At 39.9% G+C, this 25,900-nt stretch overlaps 1 protein-coding gene across 2 annotated transcripts; it reads right to left on the reverse strand.

Moving 5' to 3' along the window:
- Positions 1–1,177: 1,177 nt before the first annotated feature.
- Positions 1,178–16,205, reverse strand: MYLIP (myosin regulatory light chain interacting protein). 2 transcript variants are annotated; one of them, XM_032697826.1, is made up of 7 exons: positions 15,960–16,205; positions 14,689–14,879; positions 6,135–6,320; positions 5,220–5,417; positions 4,726–4,890; positions 2,893–3,313; positions 1,178–2,550 (listed from the first exon to the last, which is right to left on the reverse strand). In XM_032697826.1, the coding sequence occupies exons 1-7, from the start codon at positions 16,044–16,046 to the stop codon at positions 2,461–2,463; spliced, it is 1,338 nt and encodes a 445-aa protein (XP_032553717.1). In that variant the 5' UTR covers positions 16,047–16,205; the 3' UTR covers positions 1,178–2,460. The 2 variants fall into 2 exon arrangements, with proteins under 2 accessions (XP_032553717.1, XP_032553726.1); XM_032697835.1 differs by lacking the exon at positions 15,960–16,205 and adding an exon at positions 15,356–15,676.
- Positions 16,206–25,900: the final 9,695 nt, after the last annotated feature.

Genomic DNA, 25,900 nt, shown 5'->3' on the forward strand with positions numbered 1-25,900 from the left:
TCAGAATAGGTAACAGCATTTCATTAAAAACAAACAAACAAACAAACAAACAAAAAACAACAAAAAACCCCACACTGCTCTGGGAGCATACTGATCTCACCCCTCCTAATTGGAAAAATATATCAGCTTCACTCATGTTCCATGCTGTCCTTTGCCAATACAGAACCAGGTTCCCAGCAGCCTCAGGCACAACCCACACCAGCCAGGCTCGTGCCTGGACTCATACCTCACTGGTGTGTCTGATCTCCTGCACAGCTTTTCAAGATTAAACAGAATATTGTTTGCAGAAGTCAAAGGCTCTGCCCAAATTCCACCAATGCCATATAACCTGTCTCAAGCCCCATCTTGATTAGAGCTCTAACTACTGGAATTATTTTTATTAAGGATGTCTCATTACACAGCCTATTTAATTAAAAGGACCTGTAGTTCATGCTTGCCTATTTTAACAGCTTGATCATGTTGCATGCTTTTAATCAGATGCCTGTATTAACATCTATTTATATTGATTTACAATCCATTTCAGCCAGCTGCAATAAGATAATGGATTAGATATTACTAACATAATTTGGTTGTAATCTTGGGATGCAAGGAAGGTTTGCTCAAGCACCGTTGTATGCTGGCACAGGAGCTGGATATCTTCTTCTCTGAACACACTTGCATACCCATTCCTTCCTTGTCAATGATAGGGCACCACCTGGGAAGTGTTCAAGCACCATCTCTTCAATAATGTGAAAGTAAGAGTCATAAATTAGCAAATCTGAATAGCTCCAGTCAAGAAAAGACACCAGCACATCTGTAATTAAGAACTTCCTAGAAAAGACTGCTGAAACGCCAACTCTCTAGTCTCAAGTTGCATACTTTCCTTTCTCTCAGACCACTGGAATATACCCCATGTATTTGGGGCAGTTTACTGTAGGAAAGTTCTTCACAAAATCAATTCTGAAGGCTATGTCACAGTTGGAATATGTCAGCTGTCTTAAAGTTCGCTGCCTGAACAAACTTGGTTATGCCAGGCTAATTTTCTTCCCTCCCTGGCACATACCTAAGGAAGCTTCATTACACTCTTAGAACATAACATTCAAGACCGTAAACATGAAAATACTTTATGCTGCATTTTCAGTTCAGTAACACCTCAGATGTATTTCAGAACAAAATTAGTCTTAGCAATAACACAAAGTAGATTTTTATAGTCCTTTATTAATCTGAATATAAAAAAGACAGAAGCTGCCTACGATATAGGACAAAGCTCTTGCTTCATGAGGAAACAAAATTTTCTTTACAAAGTGAAAAAATAAATACCCTCTTAGAGTAAGGTTTATATGCTAATGTGTCATAAAAAAGTAGAGTTTTAATATTTTGACAAAATGTCTGTGCAAAGAAACAGATGCATAAACACACATTACTGCTACATTAAGGCAATATGAAAAGTATAGTCAGAAAATTTCAGTAAAGTGACAGTGTAGTTTTCTAGCTTTGATTAAGCCAGTATTGCACCCAAACATGGTCTCCAGTTCCCTCTGTACCCTGGAGAAGACGCTAGGAAACCAGAGCCCAAAATGCCCAAGTAGGGGGGTGGAAATTAAAAACATTTTAGCAGAAAATGACCTATCCCATAAAGATGCTAACTGAAGAAAGCATTTAAAATTATACACAACCCTTATTTTAAAAATTAATGGTACGTAGTTTAAAATCAGTCTCCAAAAATAAAGCCAACTTGAAGGGCAGCTGACTGAAGCTCCTGAGACCGCCAGCCAAATTGGATGTGGGAAACCTGGGAGTATCCTGCTCACTGAGAGCTGTGAATGAAGTCCCACAACAGTGCTTCCACATGATGCTGCCAACCACAAAACTTTCCTGATCCACTCTCAAGACTTGGAGATCAACAAACTTGTCCCACCTTTCCAAAGCTATTCTCTCAGAATTGTTTTCTATTTAATAGAATTCTGAGTTAAACACAGCTACTTGATGAAGCCCTATAACTTCAGTTGAAGAACTGACTTTTTAAAAAAGTTCTCTCCTCTTTAAAGCAGTTTACTAAAAGCTGAAGCTATGAGCCATACTAAACTGGTATTTGTAAAAGCTAGTCTTACTATCAAAACAAACAGTGTGACTAAAAGGATTTAGAGCATGTAAAAGAAAAGGCTGCATTGCTTTCACTGGGTACATCTGTATGTGTACACCACATTTCTCCAGGGTTACCTATCTTTGTGGCAACACTGCCGTGCTACAAACTTATGCATCATTCTCCTTTTAAGTAAGGTGAATCAATTACACTTCTGCTCTCAGATGTCCCAAATCATTTTGGACATGCTGAACGAAGAATGTTTATGGTAAAAAATGTAGTATTTTTGCTTTTGATCGTGGATAGGTGCCAGTGATTGCCTTCTTCACAATCAATGGTTGCATTTCGTATTAGTGCAGTTTAAAGAGTACATGATGGGTTTAAAGTGTATACGTAGATCATATCACAGTCAGATTGAGAAGACTGGTGTGGGTTGGCAAGTACACATGCTGGACATGCTCTACACGGGATCTGCAAACAGGACATGACTGGAAAGGAAGAACATTAGGAAGTTAGTTTACTTCATATTTTGAGTCTCTGCACTTACTGGAGACTTCCCTCCATGTACACAATAACAGTACTTTCCACCATCCCATATTTAAGACACGGTATTGTGAGAAGCATGCAGCTCATTCTTAGCCTCACTGCAAATTATGTTAGCACATCATTCAGACAATGTTCTTTGAAACTAGCTTACCACAAACTAAATTTTAAAAATAAGTTTTACTAGAACATCAACATGAACATATTAATCCACGGTCATTAAATATACAAAACCCCAAACCTTCTACATAACTTGGTAACTCATAACTTAATGACATTGCATTTACCTGTAACTGGGAAGCACAGGACTTGCAGCAAACTGTGTGGCCACAAGGACAAAAGGTTGAATTGATCTCCTCTTCACAACATACCATACAAAGCATGGACTCCTTTAGCTTCCGCAGCTTCTCTTGCAGGGCTTTTGTTTGTTGGCAGCTGAGACCCTCACAGTTGTCACAGTTCATGCTGCTTTCTGAAGACTTAAGGGGGGAACTTGGTGGGGTTTGGTCACTTCTTGAAACAAGATCCACAATGCCAGCATTATAAAGAGCTCGCCTTGCATGATCATAAACTTCTTTTGATGTTCTTTTAATGTCAAAGACGTACTTTTTACCAAGATTAATGTTTTCATTCAGAAACAGAGATGCTAGGTGACCCTTTAAGTCTCGACTATACTGCATCATGACAGCACTGGTGACAGTGTCACACCTATAAAGCAATGAAACAAATCCAAAATTGATTAGTTAATACCAATAAAGCTATCCATACAGTAATTTTCACCAAATTTGAAGTAACAGCACTGAAATTAAAGCAAATAGAACAGTCAGAGGTAACATTTAAGCTCTTGAATGCTGTTTGCATGACAACTCTACTTTGAAAAGTACAAAATGAAAATGTGGGAGAGACTTCACATCTTCAAGATGTGAAATGTCTGGTAAAATGACAGTCCATGGAAGGGACTTAAGGTATTACACTAACATAAACATCAAAATACTTAATCCACAGTTCAGCTTAGCAACGCCTCTTTGCATGGCAATTTTCAAACACTGCCTTAAAGAATTCCAATTAAGAGTCTTTGGCATAACATCTTTCTTTAGAGAGGCTCTCATGGAGTCAAGTAATATTTTTAACCAAATTCCCACCCAGTAGTTTACATACTAGTATTATATTATTCTGAAGAGAACCAGTGTGAATGCAGTGTAGAGAATTAAATTAAGGCATATGTATTTGCCACTGAGTATTTTCAGCTACCCTAACCATGCCTGTCACATACTTCAGTTATACAGTTGAATCTGCAGAAGCCTATTAAGGCATATCACTTCTCTAGGCAACACAGGAAAGAAAACAAACAGAACATAAGGACTACAGCCTCACAGGGCCTAAGGTCCAAGATCTAAGCTTATGGCCAAGTGCTATTGCCAAACTAAAACTCTGCTTAAATTAAAATCAGAAACTGTGAAGGACAGCAGAAGTTAAAGCAGAGACACAGATCAAGAAGTAGTTGAAACTGATACGTGGTAGTTAATTTTAAGAAAACACTGCTAAGTGTCTTTGACAGCCAGTTCTACTGATCAGTGTTGGACATCACAGTAAGAATGAAAGGGAGTTATAAAAATCAGCATTAACAAATGAATATAGCACCTCTGCCTCAAAGAACAATAGGATACAGCTGTCATGAAATAAAATCCTGGGCATGTGAGCAAGAACAGAGGAACTGTAAGATTTAAATACATGGGATGGGAAGGTGGAATACAGATAACATAACTGGAGGAGCCAAATAAAGGATCTACATATTCTGAATAAAAGGATCTTTTTCATTGTTCTCATTCTCCCTCTTAAATAGGGACAAAACACTGTATGTACTGTTTATGAAGTATCAAGGAACATAAAAAGTTTATATACCCAAGTGCTGTTATTCATAGTGGAAAAATTTTGCTTACTTTTCTTGCTTACTTTCCCAGAAAACAGAAAAACCTGTTCAGCTTCTGGACTTAAGAGGAAAGACAATGAAATTTTGCAGAGTATTTCCAAAGTGCAGTCAGACCACTGGCTCTTTAAGCACTTAGTTCCAACCCTGGAGAAGAGCAGTAGCTGCAGATGACTCTAGTGGCAATACTGACCTGTAAAATGCATGTGTCTCTGTAATTGCTCTGTAGAGCCCACTTGCTGCCCTTGTACTGATCATCTTAAACAAGAGAACTACACTATTACCAGACTCCTTGGTAACAGTCAGATATACATTCTTCCCAGACTGAGTTGCCATTTGAACAACAGGATAAGCAATCCTATAAATTAATATTAAAAAAAAAGAAAGGTTATTTAGCTGGTAAGGATAAAGGCATATTCCACAAACTACTACATTGCACTTTTATCAGAAGTTACAATGTCTCTATTGTCAGTAATGCTGGATTGTAGATGCTGCCTCAAAAATACACAAAAATCAAGAGTATTAAGGCCACTTGTTATCTTGATTATAAGCAGGTAGTGTCCTCAGACCCTACATCCCAATAGCCACTTTTAGTAATTCAGAGCAGTTATGTATTTCTGTAAAACTATAGGCATGCTCAGTACTTCTGCAAAACTGATCATGCAACTGGTTCCACAAAACACATACCTGTTGATTGGACTTAAGTCATCTTTACAGATGGATATGCCTTCAGGTCCAACACCAATAAGCAGTTTTTGCCCTTCACTATCTCTCACTGAGTGCCACTCTACCCCATAGTTCTCCAGTGTTGTAACAATCTGTAGAATCTGGTATTCAGCAGATGCTTGACTTAGACCTTCTAGCTCTTTGTGCTTTGCAATAATGCTGTTGATAAAAAGATTAAGAATAGGTGATATAACTCAAGTATGTGCTGTTACTGTCAGCAGCTTGCTTTAACATGGGTTTTTAGATGACCTAGTTGAACAGATTATTAAGTGCTCCTGACCTGCTTTAGCTGCCTATAGATTTCCAGTAATTTTGAACTGGAAATAGTTGAGAATTACCAAAACATCCTGAGAATGCCTTAGAAATGGAAGAGCTACATGTAATCAAAGCTTTCCAATGAACACCACGACCCCCAACATATTTCCCCAAACCACCACTAAGTCCATAACTAAAAAAAACTACACACAAGTAGGACACAAAGTTTCCTGCTAGTCAGGAATTGAGCTATGGAAGGTACCAGAGAATTTTGTTCGCATCTCAGAGTAACAGGTACTAAGCCAGATAAATTCTTGCTACTTTCATTTACCAGTGTAGGTCTAAGACATGTTTACAGTTTATTCATCCTGCTCCAGGTGCTTAGATACCTGTGTTTCCCCAAGTCCTAGAGTTTGGGCAGCTTTTCCTTTTCACAAAAGAAGAAAAACCCCCTTGTAACTGAGTTTAAAAATTAAGTGAAATCAGAACATCAAATTCAGGTTATATTTTGATCTCCAAAACTATCTAAATTGTTTTACACTATAGCACCAGTAATTAAGGGCATAAAATCTTCTGCTGTTGATCTCCAAAAAGGAGTCTGTATTACTGTGCTCTTTTTACCTCTCCAAAATGGTAGTGGTGAGCTCTTTTGCACACAACTCTTCATAATTGTACTTGGCAGTGTTCTGGTTATAGTCTCCAAACTTCATCTGTGCCAACAAAGCACTAAGTTCAATTGCATGCTCTGAAGAACACTGAAGATTACCAGAGAGAAGATCTTCTTTTATATGCAAGAAAAACATATGCCTGCAATAGAATCAGAAACATTTGCTTACAGAAACTGTTAGATGATGCTTGTAATCAAGACATATCAAATAACAGATATATTTGAGAACCTTTAGTTTGGTAATCAAGAATTCGTGATGATTGTACCAAGTAGAGGAAGTCTGGCACAAGTGAAAGAAAAAGGTCTCCATCTTATTATTCACTTACCCTCAAACACAAGGCTACAACTGAAGATGGTATTTATCTAAAAGTACTACTAAAAGAAATGAGCATTTTAATCATGTTCTTAAGAACGAGGACTGCTTTAACTCCTAATGCCACTTAGTCATTTCAATTTAGTGAACAAAATATCAATGAAATATTTGAATTTAGTTTCCTATGTTTAAATTTTTGGTTGCCACTTACAAGTTATCCTGCAGTTCACAAAAGCAAATTTGGGAAGAACAGCTCAAACAGCATACACACTTCTGTCATGCAACAGGAGAAGCCATACTTTCTTTACACAGTGGAAATGCCTTTGCCACTACATTTAAGGGAAGATGAGACATGATTAACAGAACAACTTGAGTCACCTGAAAAGGCATTGTGGAACAAAATACAAAAACATCTTCTGTGTAGCATTTGTCACACCAGCCTTTACACCTGGGGCCAAGGCAGATTCAACAATTTGCTGAGAATTCACAACGTTGCTCTTAACTGACTAATAAGTCAGTTAACAGACAAATGAACACTTCCACCAACATTAACAGTAGAATGTTAGTTTCCCCTATAGGCTACTTTAACTTCTACAGAATCACCCTTTTCTCCCCTCAGGGGACAAAATATAAATGTCTTACCATTTGTTCTTAAGACTCCACATATTTATGGAAACCAGATGCAGAATTACATATCACAGTTACGAATCACTAAAAAACTATTTCTATAAACAAAGCCTAGCACCCACGGTGATGTGTCTTGGCTTCCACCAGAATGGGACGTTTACTTCTCTAAAATTAATTGTGATCTACTTTTAAGAAAAGCTGTACTGAGTCACTCATCACTGATGCTGAAGATGCTAGTAAATGATTAGCTTTCCTTCCAAGGGGAATTGGATGATATCTTACATATATTCTGTTGTAGCATTCTAAAATTCTTTTGTACTACAGGGCAAATAGGACTTTTTTCAGCACTGTGAGCAATTACAGAACTTGCAAAATTCATGTTCATTCTTAGCTCTACCATGGTAAATGTTGCAACTAAGAAGATAGCAGCCCAAAAGATGCCCCATTATCCCCTAAGTTGCCCTACAATCCATTTCCTGCAACAAGTCACAGCTCCAACACCTCCCTTTGCAAGCTATTTGAGGCATGCTAGAGTATCACTGCAGTTGTGACACAAGTGCTTAATTGCATTGCTCTGATGTCTAGATATCAAGGGTTCTTGATCTTGTCTAGACATCAAGGGCTCTTCAGCAGTGCTGGGGGGGGTCTGGTGCAAGCCAATATCCTCAGGCTGTGCAGGATACAAGTTTAGGTGGCAAGAGGACCAGAACTTCAGGCAGTAGTGCTGTCTCCACTGTTAGCAGGTTATTCCTTGTTAGGGCTCTTTTTTCCAAGCAAACCTCAAACTTCTGCTCCAATCCCTTTCTCCTACCTTGCTGATTCATAGCTCTTTCAGCCTGGGCTGCAGAAACACATATCTGTGGCCTTGTAAAATACTTGGGTTGTACAGACTCCTTTTGGGGCTTAGGCCATAAACCCAGAGTACTCAATAAGTTACTAAAACACTATGGCCAAAATAAATTCAAATAGTAGGCATTTCCCTGACTCCAATCAGCACTTCATAAAATAAACAGCTTCTCGTGCACTTAATCCTCTGACAATATCAAGACAGGATTTTCAGTTGTTTTAACTAAGTATTAATTACAAATATAGTATTTTAAAGAAAGATCTGACAAGTTTATTCTCATTAGCTGAAACACAGTTACAACTACCACACCTAAATGCTTGTATCTTCAGGTTTTTTTATGCATATGACAGCACTGCCTACACAGGGGAAAATCAAGAGTTCTTAGTTCTTCCCTCGCTGGGAAGACCTTAATGACATCACAAGGGAAGATGAAAAACAAAATATTGCTCCTGCAAATACAGATGCATTACAGAAACAGCTACAGCAGATGCATGACTTGTCACATTCCATTACTAAAAAGCCAGCAATGGCATAGGAAGACAAATGAGTTTAAGGCAAATGTGAAATAGCATCACATCAGCTAATGTGCGGGTAACTTCAGGTAACTGGCTCATATCACACAAGGGAAAACATTGCACAGAGACTCAGCTACTTTGTATTTTTCTGATAAATGAAACAAAGTTGCAGCACATATAAACAACAGGTATTGTGAAGTAACTAAAGCTGTGCAAATTCATGTCCCAGTTTACACTATGATAAGCTATTTTATTACGTCAGAGAAAACAGACAAAACCGCCTGTATTTAACAGTCCATCTCACAAAGCCATTGGTCTGCACCTAAATAACCTAAACTGCACCCATAACAGGTCAGTGAAAGACGTCATACTGATCTGCAACAGCAGCTGCCCTGAAGTTCAGGCAGCAAATTTGCTGCTGGTTTGTTTTTTTTTTTTTCATTTTGAGTCCTTAAGTGTGTTTGATGAAGGAAAGACATCTAGAAATTGCAGGACAGCAAGGGTTGCACACATTTTATGCATCTGAAAAAGTGATTTGATTAGCCCATCCAACCATACTCAGATTGCACTGCTCCAAAGTTATATTAATGTCCCTCGTAAAATCACCCCCCATTCAAAGGTTCAAAACATGACAGTAGCCAGAATATGATTATAAAAGCAGATTGCTCTTTTCCTTTTTACACAAAACTGAACAGTGTTTTTTGATCCTTAAAGGCGTAAGAACGTGGTTTTATTGCTAAATATAGTCAAGCAAAACTAAAGCATTAGAAGCCTTGAGGCAGTTCCCTATCTAATTCTACAAATTCTAAAGGACCCAACAGGTTGTCTGTAGAAAACCTGGTTGTATTACAGATTCTATTAGTTACACAGAAAGTATCTACGTAAGTTTTTGTAGATTAGATTGTGACCTAATCTACCATCCCTCTTCTCTCCTGGAATCTCTAGGTACAAAAAAAAAAAAATTGTTAAAGCTTCTCCTACCTCTAAAAGTAGTCAGGTTGTGCAGTAAGAGGATACTTATTTTTTCAAGGAATTATTTCAGCACTAATATTTTTTACTTAGTGGAATTTTTATCTAGCAAGCTTTAGAACAATGAACTGTGAAAATTGAACTGTTTGTAAGTTCTCTAAGGTTACATTTCCAACATTGCTGGTAAAATGCCTTAGTTTGTCCACCATATAAGAAACTAAACATTTTGTTTGTTTCTGCATCATTCACCACTTCAGTTACACATGATACATTAATATTACCTGTTATAAATTTGAGAAGTAACTCAAGTCACACAAGAGGTATGTGTCCTACCTCCCCCCCCAAGCCCCAACATTCTCTTAGCACATTCTGCAGCTTCTTACTACTCTTGCCAAAGCTTCATTTAATCTTTATATCTTCACAGCTCTGAACTTTGCCCATCAATTGTTGTGGCTCCTAGTCCTCCTAACACCTGCCAGGCATATTGGGACATTGAACAACTAGTGGCAGCTTTAAGGACAAACAGAACTTTCCATTGCACTTGCAGCCCAAGTTCTCTACATGTGACAGCATTAGTACAAAAGACAGTCTTTATCACTTCAAATAGTCTTACCTTCCCCTCTGAACTTCATGGTACCTAGATGTACCTGTGTATTCAACTTTGCTGTCAGTGGAAAAAGTGACAAACCCAATCCTTTACCAAAAGAAGTATCTGCATATGACTAATGATTCCTAAACTAGAAGCATAACCAAAAGACCTCATTCTCTTCCTAGACTACTGGCAAGAATCTTAGCATATATCCCAAGGAACTGCCTGTTCTCTTTGGGGTATGACACTACTTACCACAGGTTAAGGCTCTTTTCTACTGTGAAGTAAATTTACAACTCTGTTATCTATAGGAATCAAAATTAAGAAGCATAATTGCTCTCCCTAAAAATATATTGATAAAGATCTCAAAATCTATAGAATATAATTCTGTTTTTAAAAGCAGATGTAAGGCCACGCCACGTGAGAAAGCAAAGTGTACAATTATGCTCCTCAGTATCTTTGTTCTTATTTGCTCTCAGCAGAGTGGGTGAAAGGTTACCAACTGCAATTCAACTTTGATTTAAACAGACAGATCCACTAAATTCACCCTGTCTATTACAACAGACTTTTATTGCATTGGAACAAATGTGTCACTGCTGCTCTGGCTAGCCAATGCTATAGGATAATAGAATGTTTTTCCTCATTTTCTACCTACTGTATGTATCTGACTGCTCAACATATTTTACAAGCCAGTTCTTGATTTCAACTACTTCATCAATACAACTGAATAACACTGCAAAATACTTTGAAAATATAATTCAAATACTGCCAAACATCACACACCCTTTAACAGCCTTCAGAACAACAATTACCACTTTCAAGGCTCTTTTGAATGCTTTGTAATACTATGTGGCTTGCTTGAATTTGATGTGTTACTTTAAATTGTCCTGGCTTACATATGAATATTTGATTTTCAGTCATACTACACAAGACAAACAACTTTGCCTATTTTGATGTACATCTGGGTAAACTTTACAGTGCTCGAAAAATCATTCACTTGAAAAATTTTCTTTTTTGCAATCGCCACGAGGTTGACTTTATCCTGCCAGACCTAGAACCACCCATCCTTCCGGATGGGTGCTGTGCACAATTCGCCTCTTGCACGGCCTAGGCAAACACTCCCACTGTTAAAAGGTGGATGCAAATTTCAAGACTCCTCTGATCCTCTTTGCACAAAATGCTCGTGGCCGGAGCCGCAGAGCTTTCTGCCCTGCGACAGCGGTGCAAAGCCCAGGCCAGCGCCGCCGGTTCTCCCGACCCCGGAGCTGCCGCGGGCCGGGGCTACTCCCAGTCACTGACCCGGAGCTGCAACCCCAGGAGCGCTCCGGCACCGCCGGGAGTGCCCCGCAACCGGCACGGCAGGGCCGGCACTGCTGCCAAGCATCTCACCCACCCTCAGTCAAAAAGTCTCCTGAAAATTCCGATTAGTGAAGTATAATCCTTTCTCTAAGCCCCAACTCCTTACGGCAATTCAGCACTTCATAACAGTTGATACATGAACCACCCACAAATCATTCAGTAAAAGAACTGAAAAGCAGGAGGTTTTTTCCTAGCTGTTGCACGACCTATCAAAAAAACCCAGAAAATGGTGAAAAAACAAAACGTGACACAAGCCAGAGCTTATGATCTTTAAACATGTATCTTTAAGCAAAGAGCAGTCCTTTTCAAGCCAATGTGATTTTCCATTCAAAGGAAAATTCATAGATACTCAAACTTCTCTATAGCAGCACACTGTTCACATTTCAGACTTGTTTGTAAAACTCTGACAGCAGCAGATTAAATTTGAGTGACATTCTTGCAGTGGAGCACTTTCATTCCATTGAAAACAATTCTAAGCTATGAAATCATGTGGTGAAATTCAGTACCAGGCAGTCAAATAAAAAATTAGATATTGTGATCCAAAGAATAGAAATAAACTGCTTTTAGCCCTGTAGAAGGAAAAGAGGTATAGTAAGAAAGTTTTTCCATGCAATTCCCCAATTCCCAAAGTGATAAGTAAAGGTGGTTTGTTGCCACAGTGGTCAGAGGTACAATTATAACCCGCTCTGCCTTTGAGACAAGACTGCTCCCTTGCATAAGAAGATTAAAATACACGATCTTCCACTGGCTGACTAAAGATAACAGAAGCAGAGGTTGATGTTCAGTTGCCAGATCAGCTTTCACAGCATGTAGAAACCTGAATATTATTAAATTGCTACAAACAAACATACACCTGAGTTTTAAATCGAAGTGCACAGCAAGAATCTCTTATGAAGCAGTGCAACTGGGATTGGCAAAGCTTCCAAAGTATATAGAAAAGACCTTGTAATAACTCAGTCACAACACTTGCTATTATAATCATGATGAGGCATATCAACAAAATTTAGAATTGCAGCTTCCCAGATTTCAAAAGCAGTCTCAACACGCATCTAATTTATATGTAAAAACTGCATCAGAGGCAGCAAGCAAAAGACTGTAAGACTTCCCCACTGTTCTTCACACACAGGACCAGAAGGCAACAGCTCTGCCAGAAACCACCCTTACATCAGATGTGGACACAACTGCTAAAGGAAACCAAGGATACTCATCGCTTTCTTCCTCAGCCAGCACACTGACTTTGTAGGTAAAGAAAAGAAACAAGGTGTCAGCAGTAACTGTGCAACTAATCCTTATAATTCTATATTTATTGATTTTTAAGTTCTGCAACAGGTTTAACAAGTTTTGCATCTTCTCCTTGATACCAAACATGCTTACACACAAACTAAGTATGAATTCAGTTACATGCGTATGTAAATCCTCAAGCAGATCTGAGTAGAAAAAGAGTAAATCTACTGAAACTCAGTATCAACAATACAGGAATAGACATTAACCACAGGTACTGGAATTCTAGGTCTGCTACTTGTAGACTACTGGGCATACACCTTAAAGGGTAATTATTGCAAGCTGATGTACAACTTGTATTTTTTTATAATACAGGTCTTTTGATGACTGAGACTCAATTTTAAAATTTGTTGTTAAAAGTATTAGTTTCAGAACAGTCATAATTAATACATAAAAGAAAGCCTGTCCCACCTACATCCTTTCAAAGTCATCTTTACAGTCGAGAAATACCTGCTACTTTGATATAGGTATATAAGCTCTGTTACATTTTAGCTCCACAACCCAGTCTTTGAGGCCCTTGGGGCATGTTTCATCAGTTCAAGCTCTCTATTAACTTGCACCACCTGCCAAGTCTCGCATTGACAGTGTTGAAGGCAGGAACACAGATGTCTGTAAAAACCTCGTAAAGCTGAGCAAGCATTCATCAATGATAGCATAAACCCACCAGTTTTGGGTTTCCTCAGATTTTCACCCTGATTCGTTCTGAGTGGAGGCACATCTGACATGCTCAGGGTAACCTCTTCCACCTCATCAGGTATAAAGTTGTGTGGCTCCTTTTGTTCTACCTAAAACCCCTTTGTTATTTGGATTTATACTTACTGAGAATATTTAAATAGGAGGACAAGTTTCTTTAAGGAAAAATAATCAAAAAGAGCCCAAAGATATGCCATGGATAGTAGAATTTATTTTTTCAAAATAAGGTACATTAAAACTGGAATTTAGCCTGACTTCTTTTGCCTAACTGAAGCTATTATACAGGACAACCATGGTCTAACAGCATAGCATTCTGAAAATTTCAAGCAGACTGATGAGCTGAAACCACTGCTCCCCCAAAGCCTCTACCCTGCACATTAGATCAAAAAATAAAGCAATACATGCATGTTTCTAACTCAAAAACTTTTTCCTATGAAATAAACACCAAATAAGACTGTCAGCATCTGACCAAACTCCTTAGACAAACGTTCTGTGCAGAACCACCATGTTGTTTTCATGGTCTTAATTCTGAAAGTATTAAGTTTAGGATTCTGAAAGAACTAAGTTAAGATGAGTGGTGAAAAATGTGTTTGGCACTATCATACACACACTAGATTTCAATTGGCCCAATTAACACTAACTGCACTATCAAAAGCTAACTAGAAAAATTATTTGTACTAAATACAAACATGTACGGCTTTCTTTAAAAATAATAATTCAACTGCAATTCGTGTGGTAATCAAACTCAAGGAGTATTCACTACCAATCTTAGAAAACTAATTTGCTAACAGTGTAACAATTTAGTTAAGAGGACTGGCCACAGAAGAAGTGAAACAGCTGTTTCTTTTGTAGCCTCTAAGGGCCTGTAGCTATTTGAAAGTTACTGTAACATAATACCAGACAAAAAGGAATTCAGCAAGTTTTTTGCTCTCTAGGAGGAATTGTTTCCTGCCTTTCTGTACCAGCAGTTCAGAATGACCTAGAGTAACACCACAGAACAGGGGTTACTATCGGACACACAAATACCATATAAAAAGTCTGCTACTGGTAGCTTAGTTTTTTCCACTTCCAGCACTGAATGCTCACAAAATTACCCACAGTCATTACTTACTGGTAGCTATACAATACTTAGTGTTATAAGTTAAGTTATTTAAAAAACAAAACAAAACACTAAGATTTTAAAACTACACAGAAAAGTCAAGCAAAATTACTAGAAGATAAAAACCATAAAACCACTGTGCAATCACTTTCATAAGTTACAGAAATCAAAAACAAAGCACTACATTAAATCTACTTACAACCATATTTACCTTACCTTGTCTGTTCCTGTAAAATAAGATGTGGCTCAACAAAAAACTTGACTCTCAATTTCAATCGATAAGGGGCTAAACCATCCATCTGCTGGGAGATCCTGTTCCTCAAATTCAGCCATAGATTCTCCCCTTTGCTGCCAGTGAACTGCAGTCCAAAATAATCAACTTCTATAATCCCCAACCTTCTGCAAACCTGAAAGAATGAGCTTCTTTATAATAAGGCTACAACATAATGATGAAAAATAACACACAAAGTGCTGTTTCAGGCTGCTCCCTTAAAACACACACACACAAAAATCCTGCTGTCAGCACCTTCATACAAACCATTATTTAATTACTGGATTTTAGGTTGCATACAAAACATCACGGAGAGAAACACTAAGCATAAACTAGGAATTTCTCCACTAGTTGAAAAGCACGTGGTCAAATTTTCATGGTCAAATTTCACCCCAAGGACAGGCACTTCAGAGGACCAGCAGATTTCCAAAAGCGGAGAGTATCAGCTGTTCAACCTCTCAGCCAGTAGCACTTTCTGGGCACGAAGGAGTGAAAAAGTACAGCCACCAACAAGTTTTATTTAGATGCCACCAGCAGACCGGACCTTCGAGTCTGGATCTCTCCAGCATCCCCAAGGCCGCCCCCGCTGGCGACGGAAGGGCGAGAAGGCACCTGGACAACAGCTCTGGCCTGCTAGGTCCCGGATACAGAGAGCTGGATGCAAAGGGTGCTGCATCCCCCGCCTCGGGTCCCACTCGTGTTCCCTCCCTGAGAACACTTCCAGCGGGATGCAGCGGTGGGGCCCGGGCCTGCGCTTCCCACGGCAGAGGGACCGGCGAGCCCCGAGGCGGGGGATGCAGCATCCCCTTCATCCAACATGAAGAGAGAGGTTGGGGGGGGGGGAAAGGAAAATAAAAAATAAGATTAAAAAGGAAAAAAAAAACAACACAAACAAACAAACAAAAAACCCCACCAAAACACAAAACCAGAAGGGAAGCGGGGAGACTGCGGCGCTCGGCGCTCCCCGCCCCCACCGTCGGCGCGGCGGCCGCCCCCGCACGGCCCAGCCCAGCCCCGCGCCACCGCCGCCCCGCACCGCGGTGCCCGCCCGAACCCCACCGCGGGCGCGGCGCCTCGGCACCGGGGCGGCGGGCTGGCAACGGGAACACACGCGCCTGTGGGGCACCAGCGCTCCACGCTGCCCGGTGGCCACCGCTACATCCACCACAGCCCCCCTCCCCGAGCCCCAGCGCCCCGGCGGCCAGAAAACCCTCACCTGGTTGAGGCAGTCCTCGCCGTTGGCTTTCGCCTCCACTTCCACCTCCATCACCACCGCGTCCGGCCTGGTCACATAGCACAGCATGGCTGGGGACAGTCAGAGCCGCCGCTGCCACGGACACCGGAGGAGCGGCCGCTGCCGTCGCTATCGCTCCGGGCTGAGCCCCGCTCGCGTCCCAGCCGCCGCCCACGCCCGCCAAAGCCCGTCGCACCCACACCGCCTGCGCTCTGCCAGCGCCGCTCCCTCCTTATGTAGCCTCTGCCCGGCCCGCCCCTCCCCGGCCCGCACCTGCGGGCCAATCGAGAGGCTCTGCTCATGGCTGCGGCCGCCGCCGCCACCAATGAGCGCCGCCGCCCCCGGGAGGGCGGCCGTTGTCCGCGCTCTCTGGCGCCCCCCGCCGTGCCCGCCGAGGTCCGGCCGCTTGGGGGGCCCGGCACGCGGGGTCTTCGTCCGCCCCAGCGCCTCCACGTTACCGTCACCCGCCCTCGGCCGCCACAGCCCGGGGCTTCTCACCTCCGCATTACGTCCGCTTAAATCAAAGCCATGTGCCTTCTTCCAAGCGCGGGTGGAGGAGGCCAAGCCCACTGGGCAGGGACAGCCTGTGAAACTAATGTGAGAGTGAGCATTTGTGGGGGGTGTAAAAAGCAAATGTTGCCTCCACGGAATCAATTAGGTTGGAAAAGATTTGAGATCATCAAGTCCAGCCTATGATCCAAAACCACCATGTTAACTAGACTGTGGCACTAAATGCCACGTCTAGTCTTTCCTTAAACACCTTCAGGGACAGTGACTCTACCACCTCTGTGGGCAGCCCATTCCAATGTCTAATCACACTTTCTGTGAAGTCCTTGCTAATGTCTAACTCAAACCTCTCTGGCGCAGTTTAAGACTATTCCTCTCATCCAGGTTAGTTGCCTGCAGAAGAGACCGACCCTCATCTGGTTACAACCTCCTTTGAGACAGGTAGTTGTAGAGGTGACCCCTGAGCCCTGGCTAATCTCTCGGCTTTGCCAGCACCCCTTTTCATTGAGGGGAAGATAACATCCAAATAGGTGTTCTCTTTCCCATACTCTCTTTGGCCTTCTCCAACTGTGCCTTATGAAGCATGCAAAGCACTGGAAACAAGGAAATTTTAAGAAGGACTGGTCAAGCACTACCCCAGTCTCCATGTACTGCCATGCCATATCCATTTTGTTCATATGAACTCTGTAACTAGAAGACTGCTCAGTTCTGAACCAGGCAGAACAGCAGGAGACAAGTAAGAGATGCCAAACCTGAGTGGTGCTACATTTTACCTGTATACCTGCTAGCTCAGATTTTCATGCCCAGGTCTATAGTGTTTAAATTGAAGAGCTCAGAGTCTTAAAAGACCAGACTCAGGGAGTGGAGGGTAGAAAAAGGAACCAACAAGAAAGAAAAATTAACAAAATTGCAAAATTAATTGCATCTTAACTCTGTGATTTTGTGGGGGAAAAAACCCCAAACTCTTTGGGAGGGGCTTAATTATGAGGGGATTAACCACTGACAAAAAAATCACAAAATATTTTAGTATGGAAAAAAGCCTGTATTCCCCAGTTCTTTAGTTTCTGTTGATGTGGATGCAGGAAATATTATTTTACTTCTATTTTAATTTTACTTATATATATTGCAGTGTTATGGTATTTTGTGTGGTTTTGATAGTTCTGTCATAATCAAGAGCCTTAAAGATATTTTGAAGAAGAAACACCAAAACTGCCATGATGACTCATGCCATTAGTATTCTGATATCCTCTCCCTGACAGTAGCTCATATCAGATGTTACAGAGGAAGGTGCAAGAAGTCTTTATATAATTGTGAGATAATGAGCTTGTATATGTTTCTCTAAGACTAAACAGTTAAAACTGGTTTATACTTAATAGATTAGCCTTTACTTATTTATCCATGTTACTCGTATCCTAGGAATCAGTTCACCTTAGGCTAGGTGTTGTCCAGACAAACAGAAACCTACCTTTTCTCTACATATTAATATCTATCCTGTGTTTTCCTTTTATCTGACTTAATGTAAATTTAGGTGTTCTTATTATGTCTGTAAAAGTGTTATCCTACTTTGAAATCTTCTAAACCGTAAGCCACAAAAATAGCTTGTGGCAGTAAATTGCGTAGATTGGTTAAGCCCTGTGTAAAACAAGCATTTCTTTTCAAGGGTGTCATCTGGACACTGCTGTCACAGAAATACTTTTCATTTCACAGTCTCTCTGTGATATTTTATTCATGCTGTACAGGAGAGAGTAAAGGACCAAGCCCTGCTTTAGCACACAGGAGACAGCTCCTGCGACAAATGCCTGTTGCAACCCTTTGGGCTCTGTCTGCGAGAAAAAACTGAAGCATCTTACAGTCTCCTGACTGGTCTCTTTGATGAATTATCAACACTCAGTGAGGTACACTGTCAAACTGCTCATAGCGTGGATGTTCACCTTTTGTGTATCATAAAGGAACAATGTTTATCCACATGTCATCTCAGGGCTGTATGTCACAAAATGATATGTGCTATATGACATATATCTCTATGATGGGTCAGCCTTTTGCTATAGTGTCAGTGCATGAGTAAGTCACCTTATACACATTAATGTATTTACATTTCCTTGCCTAACACTTGTTGATCACTTTTCCTTGATGTAATCCCTCTATAAGGTTAATTCTTTGTCACATACTGCTTCGAATAACAAATGTTAGTTTTAGTGCCTCCTTGTCTGACATTTGAATGGAAATCCTGTGAAAAGTCCAACTGCTAGGAGAAGGGAAATGATTTCCAGACCTCCAAATATAGACCCCAACATGACATTATTGATCATCATTTCCAAGGAACACTAATGCCTCTCATTGTACAGATTTTTGTTCACAATGTTTCCCAACCTCCAACCTGTTGCCATGATACTCCACCTTGTGAGGAATTCAGTAGCGTAGTTGTGGTGTCTTTACCCAGATGTTTATGCAAGATCTTACTCTAAGATTCTCAGTTGTTGTTTGTTGCCCACGGTACTGACTCTGATCAAATTCAGGGTACTTTACTGCAGCAGAAATCCAGGGTAAAAGGTGCAAAATGCTGCATGTGCTCAGGATGAGGCTTCATTAAGTATTTATCTTTTATATTTACTGTACATTCGTGGCAGTAACATTAAAGGCATGCATGGAAGTACTGTGTTGGCAGTACTTTGGTGCCAAAGCTGTGTTCTGCTGACTATGAGGGAGATAATATCCCAGGCAAATGATGAGCTTCTCTAACCCTGCACAGAACAGCAGCTGATACCTCTCTAGGAAAACTAAGCACCAACAGACTTCTCACAGTGCTGGTTGTGTGTGGTGTCTCTTGTTCTAGCAAGAATGAATGGCTGAATGAAAAAATATTTTTAATTGTAATGCCAGTTTATATAATAAACAGAAGCAGTATGAGGATGTAGACTCTGGCTTTTCTGTTTCCCTACTCTTGTGCCTTGTATATGCTTTTCTCCTGTTCTGATTTATTGCTTTCTCATTTTGTTTGGCTTAAATAAGAGATATTTAGTTTAAATATATAGTTTGTTAGGCTATTGAGAGATTGTTTGGTTAACTCCACACCCATGACAGGAGAGCCATGAAGGGCCCATCTTTGTGAGCCCAGAGGAGCACAGTGGGCACAATGACAGGCAGGAACACAAATTAAGGACTAACAGGAAGGGAGACTTTATCTGGTTGCCTCCCCAGGCTGGCCCAGTAGAGGCTCAGCTCCGGTGTCCGGGTGTGAAATTTAGCATGAGATGTGATGGGGAGCAACTCTCCAGGATGCTAAGGGGGGATGGTAGCTGGATATGTGGGACACATCAGGTTGTGCAGGGCAAGAGTTTTTGGGGATTGCACAGGATTTATCATGGGTTCAGGGGAAGAACCAAAAGCAGGACAAAGGAGGGATTTAAGATATTTGGTGAGTAACAAGTGTGGAACAAGGGAATAAAAGGGTTCACCTGTGTAAACAGTTGGCTCGTCAGGATGCTTGTCCAACCATGCCCTACTCCTGACCACACAATCTGCTATGTCTCCATGGATGGACCTCCATCCTCCTCAGCTATTGCAGGGAGCAGGATGAGGTTGGTGGTGCTGTCAGTGTTGGTGTGAGTGGTCTGTGTGTCTGTTCATGATCTGTATGGCCAGCAATGTATATATATGTATTTTTGTGCCATATACACGTGCTCTGTGTGTGTGTGTCAACTGGGAATATGTGTTCAGCCTCATTAGTGGCTGGACCCAGGGACATGGAGTGGCAGCAGTCTTGTCTCTCTTGGGCTGTCAACGTAGGTATTTTCCACTAACACAAATCTTTAGAGAAAAACACTGGAAAGCACACAGCACACCGTTGGGTTTTTTTTGATTTTGTGGGGGTTTTTTTTGTTACATTTTCTGACTGTCTCTTTGTATTCTGTATCAAACTGAGTAACCAAGGACCAGGTCAGCACAAATGCATTTTAGGATGACCCAAAATGAAACTGAGTGGGATCATATGATTGCAGTCAGTCTCTTCTGCTGTCTCTTCCCTGGGTGAAATTGCTTTGTGCATAAACACAACAGTAGTGTCTATCTTCCTTCTTGTCACTGTCAAGGCCTGCTGGTCATGTTGCAAATGCACATCACTCACATGGATGATGATCTTCTGACTGAGAAGCATGGAGAGAAGCATAAAACTGAGGAGTTATTCTGACAGTGATGGTTGCTTAGGGGAAACACCATAATCCATCCATAAACACACATTGGGGGTTTTTTCTACTTAAAAGATTCTTTTAGTGGTCTCACACATAGTATGCCTCTGTCTGAACTTTTTGAAAAATATTCTTTTGCTCCACACTGTTCGTGATGCATAACCAGCTTCTATGGAAAAAAGAGTGTGTCAGTGATTGACATGCTTCCCACAGTGTTGGTTCACCTTTGCCAAAATAATGAACACAGAATAATGTGCTAAGATTGTCCACACAGCTTACAGGCCAGAAGCTGACTGTTTTATGAAGCATTATCTGGTGACCATTCCCAATACTTTTGATAAAACTGATCTGTAACATTTTAAGAACATAAAAACTATCCTGCTAGATCAGACCAAGGATTCACATACCCCTGAATCTTGTTTCCTGGGGATTTCATCCAGTGGTAAACCACGTGCATGACATACAAGAGGTACTTATTGACACCTACATGCTGCAAACTGCAAATACCTCATGGTATATCAAAGAATATAAGAAGAAATGCTTATTCTTACTCCCCAGAATCCCTCCATTAACTCTACCCTAGCCAAAACGTCCCTGCTGGTCTTGGCTGGTGTAGAGTTAATTTTCTTCACGATGTCTGGTATGGGGCTGTGTTTTGGATTTGTGCTGAACACAGCATTGATAATATAGAGATACTTTTGTTATTGCTGACCAGTGCTTACACACAGCCAAGGCCTTTTCTACTTTTCGTGCTGATATGCTTGCAAGAAAGTTTGGGGTACATGGGAGGTTAGGAGGAGACACAGCCAGGACAGGTGACCCAAGCTGACCGAGGGGATATTCCATACCATATGATGTCATGCTCAGCATATAAAATAGGTGGAAGAAGGAAGAAGGGGGGGACATTTGGAGTGACAGTGTTTGTCTTCCAAGTTACCATTGCACATGATGGGGCCCTGCTCCCCTAGAGATGGCTGAACACCTGCAGGCCCATGAGAAGCAGTAAATTCCTTGGTTTTCTTTGCTTGTGTGCACAACTTTTGCTTTCCCTTTAAAACTGTCTTTATCTCAACACAAAAGTCTTCTGGCTTTTACTCTTCCAATTCTCTCCCTGATCCTGCTGGTGTGGGAGCGAGTGGCTGTGTGGGGCTTGGCTGCTGGCTGGGGTTAAACTATGACATGCCTATATGCTGCAAAGTACCCAAGACAAATATCTCATGTTATATCAAAGAATATAAGGAGAAATTCTTCTTCTTACTCCCCAGAATCCCTTCCCAGCTTCCACTGATTTGCAATTCAGGGACTTGCTTTCTGTTTTTGTGCTAGATAAATAATTTTGTCTAGAGCCATACTCCAAATCTTTCCCAGTTTGAGACCAGACTTATTGTAGAAATCCCATTCTTCTTGTTGGGACATACATCAACTGCTCATGAAATCTATTAATTCCATTTAATAACCAATTTATTTATAATTGCTAGCAGAAAGAAATTCCTCAGTCTGCACTTTTTCAGAAGCTCATAACGTCAAATGACCTTTGAATTTGAGCTTGTTTTCCAGGTCATTGATTCCCTTTCTGAGCATTTTGCTTCCTTTTGTGCTTGTAGAATGGAGTCATCATTGATTATTTTCCTGTTGTTAAAATGTGCTCTTGTGGTCTGGAATCAAAACTTTCACGAATTAAATTCTCACCAATGTTTGTTCCTACTACTGTCATTATAAGCTCATATCTTAAAGCTCTTTGCCCTTCCTCACGCCACCTTCAAAACTGCCAGGACATTGAGAAAAATGGGTTGGAATTTAAACAGATTAAAATATGAAGAAAGACTTGGCTTAATAGCTTTTTCTATGTGTCAAATAACAACCACAATTTAAAAAATTTTACATGTATCAAGGAAGGATTTACATTGTCACAATAATAATAATAGTCAGTTCCACAAAACACAAAAGAATATAATATTAAAAAAACCCTTATCAAAGGTATTTTTTATTCTGCTGTCTCTCTTATATGAGAGCTGTCAAACGCTGATTTTACAAATCTTGCAGTATAACACCTGTGTTTTTAATTCTGTCAATCAATCAATAGAACCCTTTTAGTGTACTTTTATTACAAGTAACACCTAACAAAGAGACTTGACAAAATACTTATTTCTCTATTTGTGATTGAGTTGATCTGTGCATTTGACCTAGCCTTACCTATATTAATTTCCACTGTTTCTCCAGTGCAAACCCATCATTTTTTTACCTGAAGAGAATGCAAAACACTGTCACTGGTGGAAAAACTGAAACAAACCCAACAGTGTCATTAAACCTTGGTATGATAATGGAGAATATAAAATAGTAAAATAATGTAAACTGGGGGTTTTTTTGGTTGATTTTGAATCCATATACATTTTCCCTCATTTCACAGACCCTGCACATCTTGAGTTCAGATCCATCCTCACTTTTTAAGTATCTATCTGGGTAATCAAAGCATGTATGATAGGGCACGTATACAAGCAGAGTGAATACTAATGACAAAGATGATTTTAATTGTAATTTTTTTAAAAATTGGAGTTCACAACTTTGCAAGTACATTAACTGTTCAACAAACTATATTCAACAAACTATATTATAATACTGTTTTTAAAAAAGTCTCCTCTCTCTGCCTCTTTTTCTTCTTTCCCTTGTCGCATTTTGTATCATCAAGCAGTCTTAGTGGGAAATTCTACAGAAACATTAGCTTCACCACATTGGCCTAACTGAAGCTAACAAAATTATTAGTAGCAGAAGTATTTTATTACAAAAAAGAAATTATGTTTTCTTTTTATGACTGGAAAATTCAGACTTCTGAGAGTATTCAGAGTTCAGATGATATCACAGTGGTTATTTGATTGCAGAAACTGAAATTATGTGGTAAGAATTCTTGCAGAATTTTGATCAGACAAAAGGATCTATTTCTAATTCTGTTGTCCTGTAATAATGGTCTTGTCTTCTGATTTTAGAGCCACTCGATTTCATTAATCCATGTGCAGATCAAAACATTTCACATCAATTTTTAAAAAAATTACCTGTCCTATGAATCATGCGCAAAAAATTGGAAAGGGAAGTGGCCATTTTAAACCAAGCAATTTAACAGTAGGTATTTCCCTGGCTTCTTTTGAATGCTAATTCTGAGGAAAAGAAAACAGTATGTTTACTATTATCGATTTAGTTTATATTTTTATTTCACTTAGAGTTTATAGAAACCTAAGAATTTTCTTTAACCTAGCAATACTTTTTTTAATGTTTAGTATCTTCAAAATATGTCATTATATTATTTTATTCTACATCCTAATATCCCAGTTATAATTTGTATAAGTTTAATTCACACCATTCTTATAAGCAATTGAATACATAATTTGCTTATAGCCTAAAAAAGAGAAGTAAGAAATACCTGGGCTATTATATCTTTGTCTTCTGATATACACTGAGCAATACTGTTTGCTGCTAAATACTGTGTTCCCCAAGTATTATTATTATAACAGCTTGTTTGAGAAGATAGCATTTGATAGCTGTCAGTTGTATTTGCTCCAAAAAATATAGTCTTTAGGAATTAGTGTCCCAGTATTTAGCAAATGGATGTCTGAAACAAAGGCACATAAACACAAAAGCGATCTGATTGCACAATTTTATAAGCATATTTTTCAGAAAGGCGTTTTCATGGACTATTGTCTTTCAATTGCAAGTATTTGCAGTCAAAACAATTACATTTTGTTCTAAATGTCAGCCAACAAGATTGCCAACAAAACAGAAGCAAAGCTGGTTGTTCTTAGAAACAACATAACTCACCACTGTTAGTCATTTTTTCTCTTACAGTCTCTTCAAACTAGATTATCTCAATAACTTCAGTGTTCTCATTTCGTAATTAGAATAAACCTTAGGGTCTATAGCTCTCATTACTACAGTAAAGAGCTCATAAACTAATTGGAGAGATTAATACTTTCATAAGTTTCAAATGTTGCTCATTATTTTTAACAAAAAAACCCTTCTAATCTAACAACATATCAAAAGTTTGTCTTTAGGGCTTGAAGCATGTATGGAATTTGTTGTGAGCAGAAGAGTAACAGATATACCAAATTGTGTTGGTTCCAGTTAAGTAGAAATAAAATCAGCAAATTAAGATAGGTCAGAAACTTCCAACTCTGCCATAAAATGGAAACAAGACTTTTAAAGAGGTGATTATTCCGTTCTGTGAATAAGCTTATCTGTTCCTAAGTAAGGTCAAAGTAAGCAACTGTAGATAGAGTAGGATTGAGAAGTTAATGCAATATGTGTGGGTTCTCTCTACAAGCCATGTTTTAGGGAGAATTTAGGTCACAGTCAATGATTTTGTCACTTGACAGATCCAGTACTTATCGCTTCTACAAAAAAGGGAACCTCTATGTGACACAGAATTCTGCCACCATGGCGGCACAGAGTGTTTTTCTCTGCTGAGGTATGGAGTAGGTAATGGTTTGTTTCAAAGCCCTGAAGGAAAATTAGCTCACAAGTTAGCTGCTTTGCCTGTGTACTTATACCCAAGACAGAACAGTTAACTGGGGGGGGGGGGGAAAGGAAGGGGAGGAAAGAAAGAAAAAAATATTAAGAAAAAAAAAGGTATTTTGTCATTTAGGTAAAGAAAAAAAAATAGTTCCTGCTAAAGATACATACACATATGTATGTATACATCATGTGTCTCACCTGAAAATATCCACTGTGCAGGCTTGAAGGCCTTACCCACATTTGCAAAGCCAACGGCCATCCTCTACAAATGCAGTCACACAAAGATCAAAAGCTTACAGAATTTACCACCTAAGGAGACTTTCTGCTGTGCCTTTTGCAGCCAGAAGTGCCTGTCTCGTATTGGCCTTTTTAGCCACCAGCGCGCTTGTAACAAACGTGAGTAGAGCCCTCCCCAAATCTTCGTTCACGAAGCCCGGCCATGAAAGGTTATTTCTCTTACATTGTAATTGTTACTCCAAATGTGTGATACCAATTGTTTCATGAACTCAGTGAAAACATTGCCAGTTTCAAGAAATGGATGAAGTGTGACAATTGATTTTTCTGACACATTTGTCTCACAGTTACATGATACGTTCTTAGTAAGATTAGGAACTTGTTAGACAACAGGCAAAGCTCATGATACTGACTGTGAATGAATTTGTTTGCATGAATCGGCTCCCCAAGCTGACACTTGCTTAGTGTGTTCTTGAATGCAAAAGAAAAACAGTAGTC

Source organism: Chiroxiphia lanceolata, chromosome 1 (genome assembly GCF_009829145.1).
Source record: "Chiroxiphia lanceolata isolate bChiLan1 chromosome 1, bChiLan1.pri, whole genome shotgun sequence".
Taxonomy (NCBI): domain Eukaryota; kingdom Metazoa; phylum Chordata; class Aves; order Passeriformes; family Pipridae; genus Chiroxiphia; species Chiroxiphia lanceolata.